Below are 18,951 nucleotides of genomic sequence, written 5' to 3' on the forward strand. Positions count from 1 at the left end.
TTACCTTGTAGAAGTAAAAAGGACTAAGATTTAGGATGTCGATAATCCATGGGAATGTACGCTGTGAATTGTAAGAGGAGAGAACTATCTCCAGGCAACAAGCCATCAGAGAGCGATGGAAAATATCTTGCTCCAGTAAAACCTAGAGAATTACAATTCATCTAAGTACATCAGCCAATAAATTGAGTTACAGAATAGTGACATTTCTCCAACATGTAAGACTGCAACAATTACTCACAATCATGTCTTTCCCAGGGTTTCGGCGATTCTCCTGCAGCATCACTGTCTCCATGACTTTCCAGTACAAAATTTCAGCAAGCCTTAGTCGCTGGATGGCAAAATCTATTTCAAAATTATTTAAATACAAAATGAGATCAGATCATCAGTTTTTGTTGGGAGACAGTTTTACAATGGGCTTTTATTGTGGGCTCTAGGAACAGTGTAACAGAGGCACTACACTTATTAAACCATCAGCTGAGCAATATTGATGAAAAGTCTGACATGCAAAGACTTGGCCATACTGAATACAATTAAGGGAAAATAGATTGGATTATGTGGAATGTATCATTTTCAAACATCTCAGAACAATTCATGGAAATGAAATGGTGATTTCTGATGCACTATGTACCTTTTAGAGCAAGCGTTCCCACAAGTTGGGGGTGGTACTCCAAAGGAGGACTCAAATTAAAATTCTAGACAGATACCTAGAGAGAGTTCTGACCAAGTTACGAGTGTTCCTGCTCCAACAGGCCCTCGCTTTCAAGCTTCTCACCAAGGGGATATGACAATTTTCAAACCTTGAAATGAATCAAAGTGGAACAAGTCTGGGAAGCACAGCTGTAAAGAGAATGGGATTGCTTTCTGGCTGGTGTAGTTTTTAACCAGCAAATAGTTAAATATTTACCGATCTTATTCGTATCATTCTTGGATTTTAAATCTGGTTTTTCACAGGAGACTTCTTGGCACCAGGAAACGATGCACAAGGCATCACAGATCTAAGGGGAGACAATGGAGTAGAAATAATCCAAAGCCCCAGGCCAATATTCTGGAGAATGGGTTTGAATTTCATCATGGCAGATCGTGGGATTTGAATTCAATAAAAATGTGGCATTCTGGTAACCAGTGTCGACTGTTATAAAAACTTCTGTTTCAGTAATGTCCTTCAGGGCAGGAAATCGGTCATCTTCTAGTCTGACCTAGATATGACTCCAGACCCAGCTGTTCTTGCATTTCAGGTAGCCAGTATCCATATTAAACGTTAGATCTGATCAAGAACAACTCAAAAAGCAAAATACTGAAGCTGCAGGAAAGTCAAAATAAGAACAGAATAGGGCAGGTTTTTATTCAGTATATGCCTGCAGTGATATGCCTTCAGTATAGGCCTGTGGAAGGCAAAATTTCAAAGACTTCTTCACAAAAGTGGCACACCATCAGTTTTTTAAAACGTATCTGAATCCATTTTCTTGCAATGTTTTTTTCCTTAATGTCTTGAGGTACTGAGTCATACTGAGGTTTAGTTTCAAGCACAACTGCAGCCCTCAGGCTTTTCAAATACAGGAATTTCTGAAATGGTCAGGGCAAGAAACAGTACCAATGAAGCTGCAACTTTACAGATCAGAAAGGTGTATTTTATACAAATGTTACTGTCTACTGTGCTAATGACAGACTGCAGCATGTACTAGAGATAATGGGAACTGCAGATGCTGGAGAATTCCAAGATAATAAAATGTGAGGCTGGATGAACACAGCAGGCCAAGCAGCATCTCAGGAGCACAAAAGCTGACGTTTCGGGCCTAGACCCTCTCTGATGAAGGGTCTAGGCCCGAAACGTCAGCTTTTGTGCTCCTGAGATGCTGCTTGGCCTGCTGTGTTCATCCAGCCTCACATTTTATTATCTTGCAGCATGTACTAGTAGTCTTTGTAGCAGGACACAGAATTAATAACAGTCTTTTACAAAGACTATTTTGCAGTTAAAACGCAATGGCATTACAAGAAAGCTACAAGTTGAGTGATTCATTAGTAATAGCTGTTGGGGAGTGTAACTAAATTGCTGGAAATTAGAAAAATATAAATTAATAAATAGGCCTCAATTAATGATCTTATAATTAAGAGGTGAAAGCAGAAGGGAAGAAACATCTTCACACACAAAACTGGTTAACTGACAGGAAGTAGAAAATGTATATATGTACATATTAAAATATATGTCTTTTCTTGGGTTGGCAAGCTTATACCAATGGAGAGTAACAAGCACTCAACAACATACAATCTATATTTAATGCCTAAATGAAAGGATAGAACGCAATGTTGTTGAATTTGCTGATGACACAATGATATGTAGAAAATTGTAAAGGGATGGAAATATCTCTTTGGTGCTGGGGCCAGATTGTAGGTCCTCCACCTCCTCCAGGACTTACAATTGCTCCTGATGTGGACTCCTCTACATCGGTGAGACCAAACGTAGACATGGTGACCGATCTGCAGAGCACCTACGCTCAGTACATCTTCAGTTACCAACCATTTTAACTCCTACTCCCACGGGGACATTACAACTCATCTGCCAGATATTGGCAATGTCAAAACGGAATACAAAAGTTAATCAGCTTTGGTAAGCTTCTCACCTATATGAGAACCGGCCTGGCTTTCCATTGGTTGTGTGTAGTAATAGCAGAAAGCTTCCCCCATCTTTTTCACGCGGGCTGTTATAGCTTCAACTGGGTTCCGTGAACAGGAGCTGAAATCAGTGAATAATTCTTTATAATTGTTAACCTGTACAAAAGATGAATTAGAGGGGGGTTTGGGGGGAAAAAAAAGTGTGCGCCATATCAAACTGTACCAGATATGTTTTAGTCCACATTTCATGAAATATTGAAAAACTTAATAAATTTGTCATAAAAAAAGAACCCCAATGTGGTTAATTTACAAATTTCACACCCTATTTATGGCTGTAAAAATTTACAGATATGGCAACATGGACTAGCAAAGGGGCTTTCAACTCCGGAAGCTCACCATCACCTTCTCAAGGGCAACTGGTGATGTGCATGAATTGCTGGCCCAGCCAGCAACAAACACATCCCACAAATGAATAGGAAAATAAAAAGCCATTTCTGTCAGTGTGGCTATAGAAATATATAGTATAAATTGTCACAACTTGCCATTTGGCATTAATGTGTTTGCCCTGACAAGCACAAGACAAAAAGCTGCAGCAATTTTATTCTTAAATTGCAATATTCAAGTTCTATGCTGCTAGGGAAATGAATGGGAATTCTGGAGTGAGATGTGTACAGCAGCAGTGACAGCTGATCCACTGGTACAGCCTGCAGGAGGGTTGAGTTGGGAAGATGACTGGCAAGGTTAGCACTAGCAGGGGGAATGAATGGGAAAGTCAACAAGGATGTAGGATAGATTGCCACATGTAATGAGACAGTGCCAAGTGCCTTGGTGACTTGTAGAGAATTGCCCAAGAAATGCATTCAAGTACTGTTTTATCTAGCAGGGAGTCTACCACAGGATACTGGTTGGAAGCTGAGTTCAACAGGACCTTGATAGTAACTTTCATCAGCACATTTTCCCCTCCAATTCTGCAGTATGCTGGACTGTACAAGGTAACTCCAAATGGTGAAGATCAGAAAATCAAGAAAGGAGGAAAACAAAATGCATCATGTCTTTAGGTAGTTTAGTGATAATACACAAAGCCACTAAGGTAATTTAAAAAGGCTTTGCTCACTTGAAAATCTGCAGCAGATGCTCACTTGGTGTGTTCTTCAGTCCCGTTACCATGGTCTGTAAACGGCCTACGCTCTGTGTGGCTGATGACACTGGTGTTACAACCAGTTCCTTCTCCTTCAAGTACCGTCTTCCTGTCAAGGGCGTTGAAGGTGCTAAAGATTTTGTCTATTAAAACATCACAAGGAGAGATTAATATTTAAACTGCCTCACCTAAAACACTCATGATAAGTATCAATATAAGCAGTATCTTAAAGCATCAACTGAAAGGTTATAACTACCATTAAGGTTTTGGGATTTGAACTTCAGTGGTCACAAACAAGATGGCCCTCAGTTAACATCTTTTTTACCGGTGCTACACTTTGGTATTACATTGATTATCAGCCGAGATCATGAGGCCATGTCTTTTGAGAAGGACATGAAGGTCTGACTCCAATTACAAGGTCGAGAGAGAATAAACACCCCAGCAACAACTTGTTTGGAACCCAGGATGAAATATCGAATAAAGTTGAAGGTATCAGCAACGACAGACAAATTTGTCACTGGTGTAATCAATTGTTGAGCAATAAAGAAAGTTTAATTACTTTTTCGAAGTGCTGTTGAAGGTTACACTCGACTTGGATTCTTGCCGATAGTTTCCCAACTGAAGCATCCGCTGCAGATTTGCTCGGAGTCCCTATTTCTTCATCGGCATCTTCTCCGAGAAATATCCGCTCATCAAAATCCCCTACGGTCAGAACATACTCTTCATATTCCTTGTTTATTGCTTTGCTGTACCAAATAAACACAGTGACAAGAAAAATTTATCACAAATGAGCCAGCACCCACACCTACACAACAATTGAAATGTTCAGAAGGGTCCTGACCCGAAATGTCAGCTTTCCTGCTCCTCTGATGTTGCCTGGCCTGATGTGTTCCTCCAGCTCCACACCGTGTTACATTTGCTCCTCCAACTCTTTCCCACTATTCTGGGGTCTAAAGGACATGTCCAACAGTGCAGCTGCTCCCTTTTTCTTTCTGATCTCAACCCAAATGGTCTAGTTCGATGCCTCAATTAGTACATCACTCCTCACAGCCCTTATTGCTTCTTAAATCAACAATGCCATGTCCCTATCTTGTCTTACCTACATCTCTATCCTACCTGGAATATTTAAATACAGGGATGCTGTGCTACCATCCCTGCAACTCTAAGCTAAGTTTCATTCTAATTGCAATATCTCTGTACCACATGCCTGTGCTCTCAGCTTAGTGGCTTTATGTTTTCTATGCGAGTAGTACTCACATATATACCATTTAATAACGCTAAAGTCCTGCGCTGTACACTTTTTAATACTGTTAAAATCAGGGGTTGCCTTTCAGGTCAGAGATGAGGGGAATTTATTTTAAGAGGGTTGGGAGACTTCACAGCAGTGTGCCTCAGAAAGCATCAAAGGAAAGGCCATTGAGAATTTAAGACTAAGTAGATGATTTCTTGTTAACCAAAGGAATCAAAGTTATCAGGAATAGATAGAAAAGTGGAATGAGGAACTCAAATGACCCTAATTGGCAGATTTCAATGGCCAAATCACCACCTCCTGCCCCTAATTTGATATTTGTATCTTCTGCTTGCTCTGTCTTTCAATGTCGTTATTTAAAGTTCTGCCTCCTGTTCACTAGTCGGAATTTGATCCCAGATTCCCATTCCCCAGCCAATCCCAATGATTTTCCTGAAAGAATATTCATCCAGATTCTTGAAGATGGAGGCCACCTGGCTTGATTGGGCCCAGGTTTCCCAGAACCAGTCCCGACACTCGAGAATTCTGAGGTCTGTTTTCCTACACCAGCTGTTTAGCTGTGTTCAATTGCTCAACTCTACTGTTTCTATACTTTTCAGCATGTGGGGCTGAGAGTAATCCTGAGACTATTGCTTTAGAGGTCCTGCCTTTCAACATCCTATCTGGCTCCATGAAATATGCTGTCAGGGATATCATCCGCATCCCCTGTGATGCCAGTGACTTGGCTATGGTTGTATTCTCCACTAAAATCACTTGCTGCACCAGTATCCACAATGGAATACGAATTAGCAAGCCCACTTGATTCACAGAACTCTGGCGATACCTGCTTTTAAAAATGCTGATGGTTACCCATTCCTCTCTGCCTGTAATCTGCGGCATGAGCACCTCTTGAACATAGTATCCATGTAATCCTCGGTCTCAGGGATGTGCAGCTGTAACTCCAATGTCTCCTCAAGTTCCAAAACCTGGATCTCAAGCTTATGCTATGGTGACACTTTCTGCAGATGTGCATGCCTCCACAATGCTGTAACCATGACTTCACACAAGTTGCAGAGCAAACCCCCACTTGGCTGAATTGATCCACCATCCTGTAACTTTAATTCTTTATTTCAATTAGAATAACTTACCAGTGCTCACCAATCAGTTTCCTTCCAGGTGATGAATGAGTAGCCAACTAAAGGAGGGTGAAAAAGGTTGAAGGACCCTTCCTCCTACCCCTGACAAAACTCCCACTTACACTCCAAATCACCAAAGAGGCATTCATACGTATCTCATAGAGAGAAAGGTGTATAATAGGGAAAAGGAATGAGGATTTCTGTCTTTGTTTGGAATTCTAACTGAGAATAGAATACAAATCTGTCTCTCTGAGGTGGAGTAATTTACGTATTTTGTTGGTTAATGGTTTTATGTAAACTGCAACTGGGCATTCTCAATCCAGTTCCTAGTGGTCAAGCACCTGAAGCATGTAACAGTTCATAATTTTCTTATTCCAGAGCTCACAACTTATCCATATGCAAGGAAGAAAAAACAAATCAATTTACAGTAGGGAAGTGCACAAGGATGGTAACTGAGTATTAAAGGAAAATATCACAGAAGCAGGAAATATGATATAAAAATGTTCTGAAGAGCAGTTATACTGAACTAAAAGCGTTAGCACTATGTCTCTTTCTCAGATGCTACCAGACTCTCTCCAGCAGTTTTTACATTAACTATGTAAGGTCGTTCTACGGTGTCTTTGGTGTATTCAAAAAAGGACAGTGGGAACCTGAAGTAGAACACTTTCCCATTCCAAGTATTCTTACCCTTCACTAACACAAAATATATATAAAGTTTCAATGATGGCTCAACAGTTTTACCTAGCAATCGTGCTGGCATACAGACCAAGCTGCAGATAGGGTCCAAAGTTCCACACAGGGTCTTCAATCTCTGTTGAGTTAGCTTATCTCAATTCATTACCCAATGCTGGTTCATTAACAAGTACTGTAGCATCAAAAAGATCTAGCTGGCATACCTCCCCAGATTTTAACTACTGCTGGTACAGAATGTCTAACAATTTTGTTTATATCATTGTTACTGCACAAAGAGGAACTCACTGTGAAAAACAATATTCATGACACCACATAAATGTGTGTTTCTGTCATTTATACCTATCAACTATATTAAAAATCTTAATGCATATTTTCTGTCCAGAAGCTTCAGGTTCCAATTATCTTAATATACCAAGGTTGGCAAAGTCCACTAAACAGTCCAAACAACATGAACAAAAATATTTTCACTAGATACCAAAATGGCTAAGTAAAGACCTTAACCATATCAGATTTAAAAACATAATGCATCAACCTGGTTTCTTAATAAGTAATAATTAGTTTATTATCAAGAAACATTTTATTGACTGAAGATTCAATAATTGGTTGACATACAGTCAGTAATATAGAAGAATAAATGTTTACCCACTCCGAATACCCCAAAAAACACACACTATGGATGCGCCGGGCAGGGGAAGAGGAGAGAGAACCTTGCAGAGCTTGGCTTTCTGAAAAAAAAACAACCTTGGGCCACTGAGTTAATTCTCAAAAGCGAAAGGATAAAGCATACCATGTTCTCATGTCTGTTGTTGTAATGTACAGGCACACATGGTCATGTCACTAATCACAGATGTCCCTAGAGTCTTTACTCAGAAAATATTTCATTGAGAAGTTCCTTCATTCATTCAGAAGAACAGAGAAGTTCCACCATGAATTCAACAAGACAGTTTTCTTTTCAGAAATGGGAGTAATCAGCAGATTGCAGAGTTTTTGTTCTTGGTCCCCAACTAATTCCAGGTACCAACGCACTTTATGTGCAGTCACTGTTCAAAGAGCCCAAGTAGGGGCTAATCATTAGTTAGGATTTCTAGGCAGACGGCTACAAAAAAACTTCAATGTTTACAGTGATCTTTCAATGACTTCTTTTACACAAACCACTCTAAGTATTTCCACAAATAAATCCATTTTCCCACAATTCTTCAAAATCCAAGTTTTCCAACGAGTATTAAATACAAAACCACTTTGTAAAAATATTTTATAGGTTATATTTTAACTTGCAACATTTGAAGCTAGGCCACTGGAGAAAAAGTTTCATAAACACATCCACTTAAAAAGGTAAAATGTGTTTATTTGTTCCCTCCTCTGGTGCTAGCATGCATCGCTGTCATAAACAAGTAGTTCACCTGAAGACCAATGACAATCCATATAAAGACAGGTAGTATTTCTTTTGGTCAAACTTCGAGCCTTTCTGCTTCTGGTGGCTTGTGTAAATGTGTCATGCCCTCAAATCCTCAGGTGGCACAGCAGTTCATCATCAGAAGAGATGTGGTTTTCAACCCACATTCCACAAATTTATAACTTAGCATGCTGGAACATAAGACATGTCTGTCTCTGATGTGGCTTGGCACTCTCCCACAATTTTATAATAATCGGACCTAGAATTACAGCTTGATTCTGTCAAGGTTATACTAAGTATCTATGAAAAATGGATCATCTAATTTATGTTTAGGAGGAGGAGGAGGAGGAGGGGGGAAAAGAAACAGTGCCTCTACAGCTGGCTGTAACTGACTATTTTAAAGCTGAAACTTGATTATGAAGTTAGTAACAACGCTACAAAATAGCATATGTCCAACACAGTGTGCAACATGTTTAAAATACTAAGTGGCATGTTAATAGACTCCAAGCATATCCAATCTCTGACACTCATGCAAGATCCTATTTCTATAAGCAAGCTCTTGCTCCCGCTGATCTAAATATGGTGGTGTACAGGTGGTCAATTGGGGTAAATAAAAACAAGGCGCTGGAGATATTTACTCAGTGAATTGGGGTACCTTGCAGATAAGCACTGTTACTGGACAAGCACTGGGCAAAAACTGGTCATTTGCACTCCACCTCAGAAAACAAGTATCAGCCATTCCAGATATTTTCCATAATTTGATTTTGATTTAAGCTTTACTGTCAAGTGTATTCAAATGCAGAAGTGTAGAGTTGCTTCACACACAGAGCCATCTTAGGTATGAAGGTACCCAGGTACAAAACTTAAGTAACATACAGAAACAAAGTTAAAAGTAAAACATTACCATAGGCTGGGGTACTAAACAGATTGATTTAATATCTAGCAGAGGCCCGAAAACTGTTTATTGTCAAGTCAGGCATATATAGTTAAACACTACCATAATTTCATCCACTCATTCTATGTGATGTAAAATGCCATCCCCTCCTTCACATGCCTTTACATTCTTCCCTTGCTACCACTGCAACATCCTCATCCTATGAAATCCTCCTATACATGTCATTTCATCCTTCCAATCAGCATTCTCATATCATATTCATCCCAATCCTTTATTCTATCCTTTCTTCCAATACCATCCTGAGCCCATTCCGTATGATTATGTTTCCTACACTAGCTTGCCTGGCTTGCATTGGATATCTTCTATTTGCTGATATCTCTGGTGTACCTTTAGATATACAGATGAGAGTGAATCAGATAAAATCTTTTGCATGAAGTTACTGCACATGCAGGATATACACAAACGAACCTCGCCCCAACAAGTTAAGCCTTAACCATTTTCATCTAAGTTCCTCTTCTGTTAACACGGCTTATTATTGTAGCTGCAAATTGCATCAACTATTCCCAAGTCCAGATCCTTGCTATATAGTCGAGGAAGGCGACAATTCTAAGATCAACTATTGGAGACACCACTTCTTATGTCAACTTTAACCTGCTACTGTGGCTCCATAGACATAATCAAGCTTTTAACTCACTTGTTGTCTGTAAAATTGTTCACATCCAGAAGTCCTACAAGGAGCTCACTGTTTCCTTTCAAAATCTGAAATCAAAACCTCAATGTTAGAGATCATTAAAATGATTCAAAACTTATTCAAGTGTTTACTCTCTTAATGGCTGTTCAAAACAAAACAGGATTCACTGAAGTGTGTGTCAGAGAGTATAGGTTTGGGGAAGGAAATAAATTGGATAGCCACTTGAAAAAAATAAAGGTGTGAAATGCCATAGGTATGCTCCCACCTGCACAAAGAAATGCTAGTAACTTTTCATATCCAAATACGCTCATGACAATATCAGATGTTGCACTGCGGTGAGGATAGAGAAGGAGAGGTGACTAAACATATACTGGTGACAGTCAACTGAATGGTAACAAATGATCTGGAATATTTTAAAAAAAAGAATAGTTATACGGTCCCTCTTGCAGCATTTATTGGTTGCGGTTAAAATAATGCAAGGAGGGATGAGCGTGCACTCAGAACATCGTGAATAAATGACTCATTTAATTACATCATACAGATGATAGCGAGAATGTAGAAACAATGAAGGCCAACACTATCAAAAAAATGAGAAGCTGGTTAACTTTTCTTTTGAGAAGTAACTGAAGGGCCTAAGAGTCCAAGTAAAGTATGGTGTATTTCAAATAGAATCAGTGAAGAATTTTTCCTGGTTTGTACATTCCTATGTAATGAAACTTTCCTGAATTTATTGGACAGTATATGAAATGTTACGTTATCACTAATACTTGCTTCATTGTTATCCTGGTTTACCTTTCTCTCAAACAGCTTTTTAATGTAAGGTTTCCAGTAGTGCTCCTTGATGCCTTTTGCTTCTACAGTGAGTCCATCATGCAAGTCACAAAGTTTGTCAATGATGCATGGAGGTTGCACTGGAGGCTTATAGTCCTGACTGTTAAACTCTGGTGGCAAACCTGCCAAAACACAACGGACACAGTTCCAAAGTTAAATAAAAACAGGTGGTGGTGTGTGTGAAGCAGTAGTTTCCAATTTACAGCTAATAGCCTAGTTTGAATTTTAAATTTAGCCAAACACTGTTGCTCTATTTTTCTATCAAATGCCTTTATCTTTCTGTATGTCCCAAACAGAATGAAAACAGCATTTACATAACCCATGTGCATATCCCAACTTTTACAAGCCGGTGCTAGTTTATTGGAGTTTTATTAAATTCCAACATGAGCCTTCACTGTAATTGCAACAGATTACAGTTCATCTGAACTAGGATGGGAGCCGTGCCCTGGCAGAACGGATGTACAGTGAGGTGGAAAACTGTTTAAAACCATTGATACCAGGATGTGAAATTAGCATGGTCATCCAAAGAAAGGGCAATGTCTGTTCCCTTTCTGGGTGTCAAGGGAATGTCTGCAGCAACTGAGATACTTCTGGTGTTTGTGTGAAAACACCAAATGTTGTGAGGTCTGTGCCGACTTCGGTCTCAAAGCGCACCAAAAATAATTACAGTGCTTACCTCCATTATCACTATTCAGTGGGATACTATGCTGTAAGTTCAGTACCACACTTTATGGTGCCATCACAAAGTTGTCATTTACCTGAACAGTGAGCCCAGATTACAAGAAAACTGCTATTTATCACAAACAGATCGTCTTTAATCCATGGCATGAAAGAAACACAAATAACAACTTTATTACCTTGTACATAATGCAAACTCTAACTCTTTTTAGCATACAAAGACAAGACAAATATTACAGGAGGAAGGAACTTGAAAGAGAGACAATGAAGTACATTTCTATAACTAGTTCAGATCACAAGTAATGAGATATTTCCCTCCAAATCCTCTTGACTCAGGAAAACATGAGATTGTGGACATGCAGTTTCTCAAACTTTCATTCACGAGCTGCGGATTCAGACTCTCTCTCTGAAGGTGTTTTACTTTCCTTTTTCTTCTGAAGGAGAGAATTTGGAGGGCAGGAAAAAGACAGACGAGAGGTAGAGAGGCAAGGAGGAAGAGAGAAAAAGTGAGAGAGTGACTGTGAGCGAGACAGAGAAGCAGGAAATTTCCACAAGAGAAGTAGACAGCAATGCAGAGAGGCTCGTATGCTTCTCATTAGGGCATCCTTGTGTTGTTTACATTGACCATCTTGATGTTTACTGAGACAATTCACATTGAAGGTGTGAAATCATCCATGCAGCATACACGGCTTTCCATTTAGCTGAATTTTATGGGGCATGGTCTCCATCTTGTTGATCCCAGCACAATGGTGGACAATTTGTCTTGCTATCAAATTCTCGCAATGGATTTCAGGTACCTTTCTGGGATGCTTCCACAAATTTTGCATCTTTAGCAGAGCCAGTATTCTGTCCCCTACACTAAAGTGGGGGTAAAGAAAATGGCTGTGTAGTTTGAGATAACACGGTGTGGAGCTGGAGGAACACAGTAGGCCAGGCAGCATCAGAGGAGCAGGAAAAATGACATTTCAGGGTGGGACCCTTCTTCACTTCTGCATTCCTCCAGCTCCACACTGACTCCATCTGTGACTCCAGCATTGGCAGTTCTCACTCTATCTGGCTGTGTAGCTTGATTGTTTTTAAGACTTTAATTGTTTATAGAATTCATGGAGGCAACCATAGTGAAACTAGCTATCTGGGTGCATGTAGTGATAACTTGACATTCCTGGAGAATAAATGATGCAAGATATGACAATTTTTGTACGACAGGTATCAATCACGATTACGTACGGAACTTCATAACATATGCTGAAACATAATCTGAGCTTTGGAAATCTGAGATAAAAACAAATTGCTTGGGAAACTCAGTAGGTTGCCAGCATCTGAGGAGAGAAACAAAGTGAACACTGCGATTCCAATACGACTCTCCATCAGTCTTAAATGCACTGGCTTAAACTATTGAGATTTGGACATTTTTGGCAGCACTTGGTGATTTGTTTGCCATAGTTTAGATGTCTTTCTTGTTGAAGACAGCTAGTATAGTCAACCACTACTAGTAGGAGTTCTCCAATTACTGTGTCTCGGTCTTTGGTGGCCATATTGTCTGGAGAGCTTGACCAGACGCCGTGAATAGATTAAAACTTTATGTTGATGAGTCAAGACATACGTACTGGCTGCTGTGAAACTCTACAGATGCCACTGCAAATTATACCATTAAGTTGCTAACATTATTCACCTGAATCATGATTTTTGAACTATTTTAAATATTGTGAATCAAATGGGAAGTGTATACAGAAAATCTCATTGGAAAAATTAATTTAGTGGGATGGAAGCATTAAAAGGAAGTTGCATGGCTTGCAAGTCTTGGTAACACAGATGAGATTGCAGGCTCTTGATAAGGATTTATTGCCACATTGTTTCATAATCGCTGTTAAAAAAAAATCATCTCTTACCTTCAAAATTTGGGTTAAGCAGTTCTTTTCTATTAGGACACAATAAAGCATTTCCAAACACGAGATCCAGGCAACAGAGCAAGAGATGGTAAGAATTTACAAGGTCATCTCCAATCATACGGAAATTGCCTGTAACACACAAAATTGAAACAGGATTGACTTGAAACATTAGCTTGATGCTTCCCTTTCCCTACAGATGCGGTCTGCATGCTGAAAAACACCTGGTATTTCTGATTTTAAATATCAGAACTCATTCTTTAGGCAGAAGGGAGTTTCAGAAGTAGTATTTCCCTGCAGCATGAAACAATTTTCTCATTTCTGTACACAGCAAGTTTCGAAATGAATCCTTGGAGGTGTAATAGGAATTCACATCGTATTCTGTTTTGAAGAAAGTCACTGACTTGAAAATATAGAGTGTTTCTCTCTCTCTACAGATGCTCCAGCAATTTCTGTTTTCGCGAAAGATGCACTGTATGTTAAACAAATTCAGAAATCATGTGGGAGAACAAATGCAGAATTTAAAAACTTTTGTTGATGAACAGCTAGGGACATTGGTCAGACCGCATTTTTGGAGGATGGACAAAATTAAATTTTAGGTCTTAATTAAAAGGCTATCAACTGAATCAGTAGGTCCACATTTTAAAAAGCACAAACTCACACATGGTTAAAATCAGCTTCATTAACCATTTCTCTTTTCACAAATGCTGTCAGAAATGCAAGATAATAAAATGTGAGGCTGGATGAACACAGCAGGCCAAGCAGCATCTCAGGAGCACAAAAGCTGACGTTTCGGGCCGAGACCCTTCATCAGAGAGCTCTCTGATGAAGGGTCTAGGCCCGAAACGTCAGCTTTTGTGCTCCTGAGATGCTGCTTGGCCTGCTGTGTTCATCCAGCCTCACATTTTATTATCTTGGAATCTCCAGCATCTGCAGTTCCCATTATCGCTGTCAGAATTGCTGCATGTTTCCAGCCCTGTCCACTTTCATTTTAAGATTGTTAGCTTTACTGTAGTTTGCATTTGTATTACAGTAAATGGTTATGGCTTGGACAGGAGAACACTCAAATAATATAATACAGGGGTCCGCTCTGGGTTAGCTTTAGTGGTTGTTTGTGTGTTCAGCATAATTCCATGTGCATATCCTGTTCGCTTCTTACATTTCCTTCCAACATCATTGCTTCTATAATAAAAACAAACAGTTCTGATGAAGGGTCACTGGATTTGAAACATTAACTCTTTCTCTCTACAGATGCTGCCAGACCAGCTGAGTTTCTCCAACACCTCATCATTTCTCCTTGATCATCAACCCTTAAAATAAATTCTGCAGCCGCATGATCCTGTGAAGACTTAATCATATTTGTTTTCCTTCTATAATCTCATAAATGTAATGCCCCTTGGTCCAGACTCTCCCATCACAGGCAAGTAATCTTTACACTTGCACGTGTTATAATTAAACATCATCAGTGCTGGCTTGATGGAATTAACCTTTTCTGAATCAGAGGGCTATGCGTTTGAGATCTACGCTAAACATTTCAACATATTATATAGGCTGACCCTTCTGGGCAAAACTAAGGGAGTGCCAAGCAGTTGGAGGAGTAGTACTGAACAAATGCTTTATCTCAGAAGAGCTTTCCAGATTAGAAATTAATCTGAAGCATCCTTTTATTGAATGGGACTAACACGATTCCAATACTGGGGAAAAGATAAAGCTGAGCTCACTCCAATACCATGGCCAATAGCCAGTGCTCAAACAACACCATAAAGAGATGAGATAACGAAGTGTAGAGCTGGAGGAACACAGCAAGCCAGGCAGCAGAGGAAGAGGAATGCTTTTTCTGAAGAAAAAGTCCTGACCAGAAACATCAGCTTTCCTGTTCCTCCAGGTCCACACTTATCTCTGACTCCAGCATCTGCAGTTGTTGTCTCTTTACAGAGATAGCAATCTGTAGCCAAATCACTGGTGTGAATGGAGCCTTGACAGCATTTCAACATTACTTAATCTGTTTTGAAATGCTTTCAGTCACCCTGAAGTACTATATGCCAAAATGATAAAGCAAAGATGAAGGCCATTGAGCTCATCCACTGTGTATGAGCTCCACAGAGCTACTTACTCTTGGTCAATTATATACAGTTCCCTTTACGCATATAAAAATATTTGTTCTTTTAAAAATATTTTGACCAGATTTCTTTTTCTCTCTCTCTCTCACACCGCCCCAAATCTCTTTAAACTTGGCTGTATTCCAATTGTACTTCACTCTCTCTGTCTCGAGTGAAGGGAACAGCACACCAATATGTTCACTGAACTAGTAAGGGGAAGCAATGGCCTAGTGGTATTACTGATGGACTTTTAAACCAAAGACCCAAGTAATGTCCTGGGGACCTCAGATCGAATCCTGCAGTGGCAGATAGTGGAATTCGAATTCAATATATATCTGGAATTAAGAGTCTAAAGATGACCGCGAATCCACTGTCAGAAAACGCCATCTGGTTCACTAATGTCCTTCAGGGAAAGAAACTGCCATCTTTACCTGGTCTGGCCTACACATTACTTTAGATTTAAGAGTCAACCACATTGCTATGGATGCCCTTTGGGCAATTAGGCATGGACAACAAATGCTGGTTCAGCCAGCAACGCCTGCATTCCGTGAATGAAAGGAAAAAAAAAATGTAATCCAGACCCATGTTCAACTCCAATGGGGAATTAAAAATTTTCAAAATTAAAGAAGCCTAATGATCTTTAAACTGATGCCAACTGTCATTAACAAATCCTGATTAGATGGTAACTGTAGAGAATATGTCAGAGTGTGCACCTCGATGTGGACTCCTGGCCTCGCCACAGACTCCCAGCCTTGAGGTGAATCCAAAGCGGACACCCGGCACTCCTGACCTTGAGGTGAAGTCCTGTGTGGTCTGGAGTCTGATTCCAGCTTGGACTGGATTGGAAGGACTGTTGTTCAGAACTTTTTATTTCTTTATTTTTCTTATTTATTCCTAAGAATTTGTATCTAGCTACATTTGTACTGAAGATGGCATCATAAGTGACGAATGTAAACTTTTCACTGTGTTCATGTGAGTACATGTGATAATAAAGCTAATTCTAATTACATTTTATATTGTTCATTCATGCGATGTGGACATTGCTAGCTGGGCCAGTGTTTATTACCCATCCCTAGTTGTCCTTGAGGAAGTGGGGGTGAGCTGCCTTCTCGAACTGCTGTAGTCCATGTAGGTAGACCCATAATGCCATTAGGGATGGAATTTCAGGATTTTGATCCAACAACAATGAAGGAATGGTGATATATTAGTCAGAATGGTGAGTGGTTTGGACAGAAACTTGCAGGTGGTGTTGTGTTTCCATGTATCTGCCGCCCTCATCTTTTTAAAAATTCGTTAACAGGATGAGTGCTTAGGCAGCATTTATTGCCCATCCCCATCCCAAGGTGGCAGTTCAGGGTCAACCCCATTGCTGTGGGTCTGCAGTCATACGTAGGCCAGACCAGGTAAGGATGGCAATTTCCCTCCCTAAAGGGCATTAGTGAATCAGATGGGTTTCCCAACAATTGACAATGGATTTGTGGTTGTCATTAGATTCTTAATTCCAGATATTTTATGGAATTCAAATTCCACCATCTGCCGTGGTGGGATTTGAGCCCGGATCTCCAGAACATTATCTACGTCTCCAAATTAATAGTCCAGCGATAGTACTACTAGGACATCGCCTCCTCTGCATGCAGAATATTGTGCAAACATTCTCACTTCTGACCTTATGATGGAGGATAGATCATTGGTGAAGCTGGTGAATTTGGTTGGGTTGAGCACACTACCTTGACCAATTCTTGCAAAGATGCCCTGGAGCTAAGATGACTACCTCCAATAATTACCACCATCTTCTTTTGCAACAGGTATGACACCAACTAGGAGTGTTTCCACCTGACTCCCATCAACTCCAGTTTTGTTAAGGCTCGTTGATGCAATTCTCGGTCAAAGGCAGCCTTGATGGCAAGGGCTGCCTTTCTTCGTCCATAGCGCACAATGCCTTGGCATTTTAAGTGCTCATCCAGATGTTCCTTGAATGTTGCGAGAATACCTACCCTCCCAACACCCTCAGACTGCATGTTCTCCCACCCGTTGGGTGAAAAATTCTTTTCCTTGCATCCCCTCTAAACCACTAACTCCTCACCTTAAACTATGCCCTCTGGACTTAGACAGGTCTGACATGGGGAAAAAATTGTCACGAACCACTTGATCTATGCCACTCAAATTTGCACAGCTCAGTCAGATGCATTCTCAGCCTCCTCTGCTCCAGGCCAAACAAACCACCTACACAGGTTCTACCTTTGAAGGCTTCTCCTCTAAGTTTAATGCTCTGTACCTAACATATGCTTCCATTTTCTTTATAAAGCTCTGTAAAATCCTTGACATCAGGATTCCCTGGATTTGCTGCTCTTGCCCTTCATTCTTAGAGAAATACACTGGCGCTGATCTAGAACATAGAACAGTACAGCACAGAACAGGCCCTTCAGCCCACAATGTTGTGCCGACCATTGATCCTCACGTATGCACCCTCAAATTTCTGTGACCATATACATGTCCAGCAGTCTCTTAAATGACCCCAATGACCTTGCTTCCACAACTGCTGCTGGCAACGCATTCCATGCTCTCACAACTCTCTGCGTAAAGAACCTGCCTCTGACATCCCCTCTATACTTTCCACCAACCAGCTTAAAACTATGACCCCTCGTGCTAGCCATTTCTGCCCTGGGAGATAGTCTCTGGCTATCAACTCTATCTATGCCTCTCATTATCTTGTATACCTCAATTAGGTCCCCTCTCCTCCTCCTTTTCTCCAATGAAAAAAGTCCGAGCTCAGTCAACCTCTCTTCATAAGATAAGCCCTCCAGTCCAGGCAGCATCCTGGTAAACCTCCTCTGAACCCTCTCCAAAGCATCCACACCTTTCCTATAATAGGACGCACAGAACTGGACGCAGTATTCCAAGTGCGGTCTAACCAAAGTTTTATAGAGCTGCAACAAGATCTCACGACTCTTAAACTCAATCCCCCTGTTAATGAAAGCCAAAACACCATATGCTTTCTTAACAACCCTGTCCACTTGGGTGGCCATTTTAAGGGATCTATGTATCTGCACACCAAGATCCCTCTGTTCCTCCACGCTGCCAAGAATCCTATCCTTAATCCTGTACTCAGCTTTCAAATTCGACCTTCCAAAATGCATCACCTCGCATTTATCCAGGTTGAACTCCATCTGCCACCTCTCAGCCCATCTCTGCATCCTGTCAATGTCCCGCTGCAGCCTACAACAGCCCTCTACACTGTCAACGACACCTCTGACCTTTGTGTCGTCTGCAAACTTGCTGACCCATCCTTCAATCCCCTCATCCAAGTCATTAATAAAAATTACAAACAGTAGAGGCCCAAGGACAGAGCCCTGTGGAACCCCACTCACCACTGACTTCCAGGCAGAATATTTTCCTTCTACTACCACTTGCTGTCTTCTGTTGGCCAGCCAATTCTGTATCCAAGCAGCTAAGTTCCCCTGTATCCCATTCCTCCTGACCTTCTGAATGAGCCTACCATGGGGAACCTTATCAAATGCCTTACTGAAGTCCATATACACCACATCCACAGCTCGACCCTCATCAACTTTTCTAGTCACATCCTCAAAAAACTCGATAAGGTTTGTAAGGCATGACCTACCCCTCACAAAGCCGTGTTGACTGTATTTGATCAAGCCATGCTCTTCCAGATGGT

General features: G+C 40.5%; 1 protein-coding gene across 2 annotated transcripts in view; it reads right to left on the reverse strand.

Moving 5' to 3' along the window:
- The window catches only part of rbl1 (retinoblastoma-like 1 (p107)), an 85,532-nt gene that overhangs the window by 53,210 nt on the left and 13,371 nt on the right, over positions 1 to 18,951 (reverse strand). For both annotated transcript variants that reach the window (XM_048550401.2, XM_048550400.2), the window contains exons 5-12: positions 13,183 to 13,311; positions 10,577 to 10,737; positions 9,788 to 9,852; positions 4,308 to 4,494; positions 3,725 to 3,891; positions 2,619 to 2,731; positions 239 to 342; positions 5 to 142 (exon numbers count right to left, since the gene is read on the reverse strand). In XM_048550401.2, the coding sequence (XP_048406358.1) occupies positions 5 to 142; positions 239 to 342; positions 2,619 to 2,731; positions 3,725 to 3,891; positions 4,308 to 4,494; positions 9,788 to 9,852; positions 10,577 to 10,737; positions 13,183 to 13,311 (1,064 nt within the window). The remainder of the gene's footprint in view (positions 1 to 4; positions 143 to 238; positions 343 to 2,618; positions 2,732 to 3,724; positions 3,892 to 4,307; positions 4,495 to 9,787; positions 9,853 to 10,576; positions 10,738 to 13,182; positions 13,312 to 18,951) is intronic.

Source organism: Stegostoma tigrinum, chromosome 19 (assembly GCF_030684315.1).
Source record: "Stegostoma tigrinum isolate sSteTig4 chromosome 19, sSteTig4.hap1, whole genome shotgun sequence".
In the NCBI taxonomy this organism is placed as follows: domain Eukaryota; kingdom Metazoa; phylum Chordata; class Chondrichthyes; order Orectolobiformes; family Stegostomatidae; genus Stegostoma; species Stegostoma tigrinum.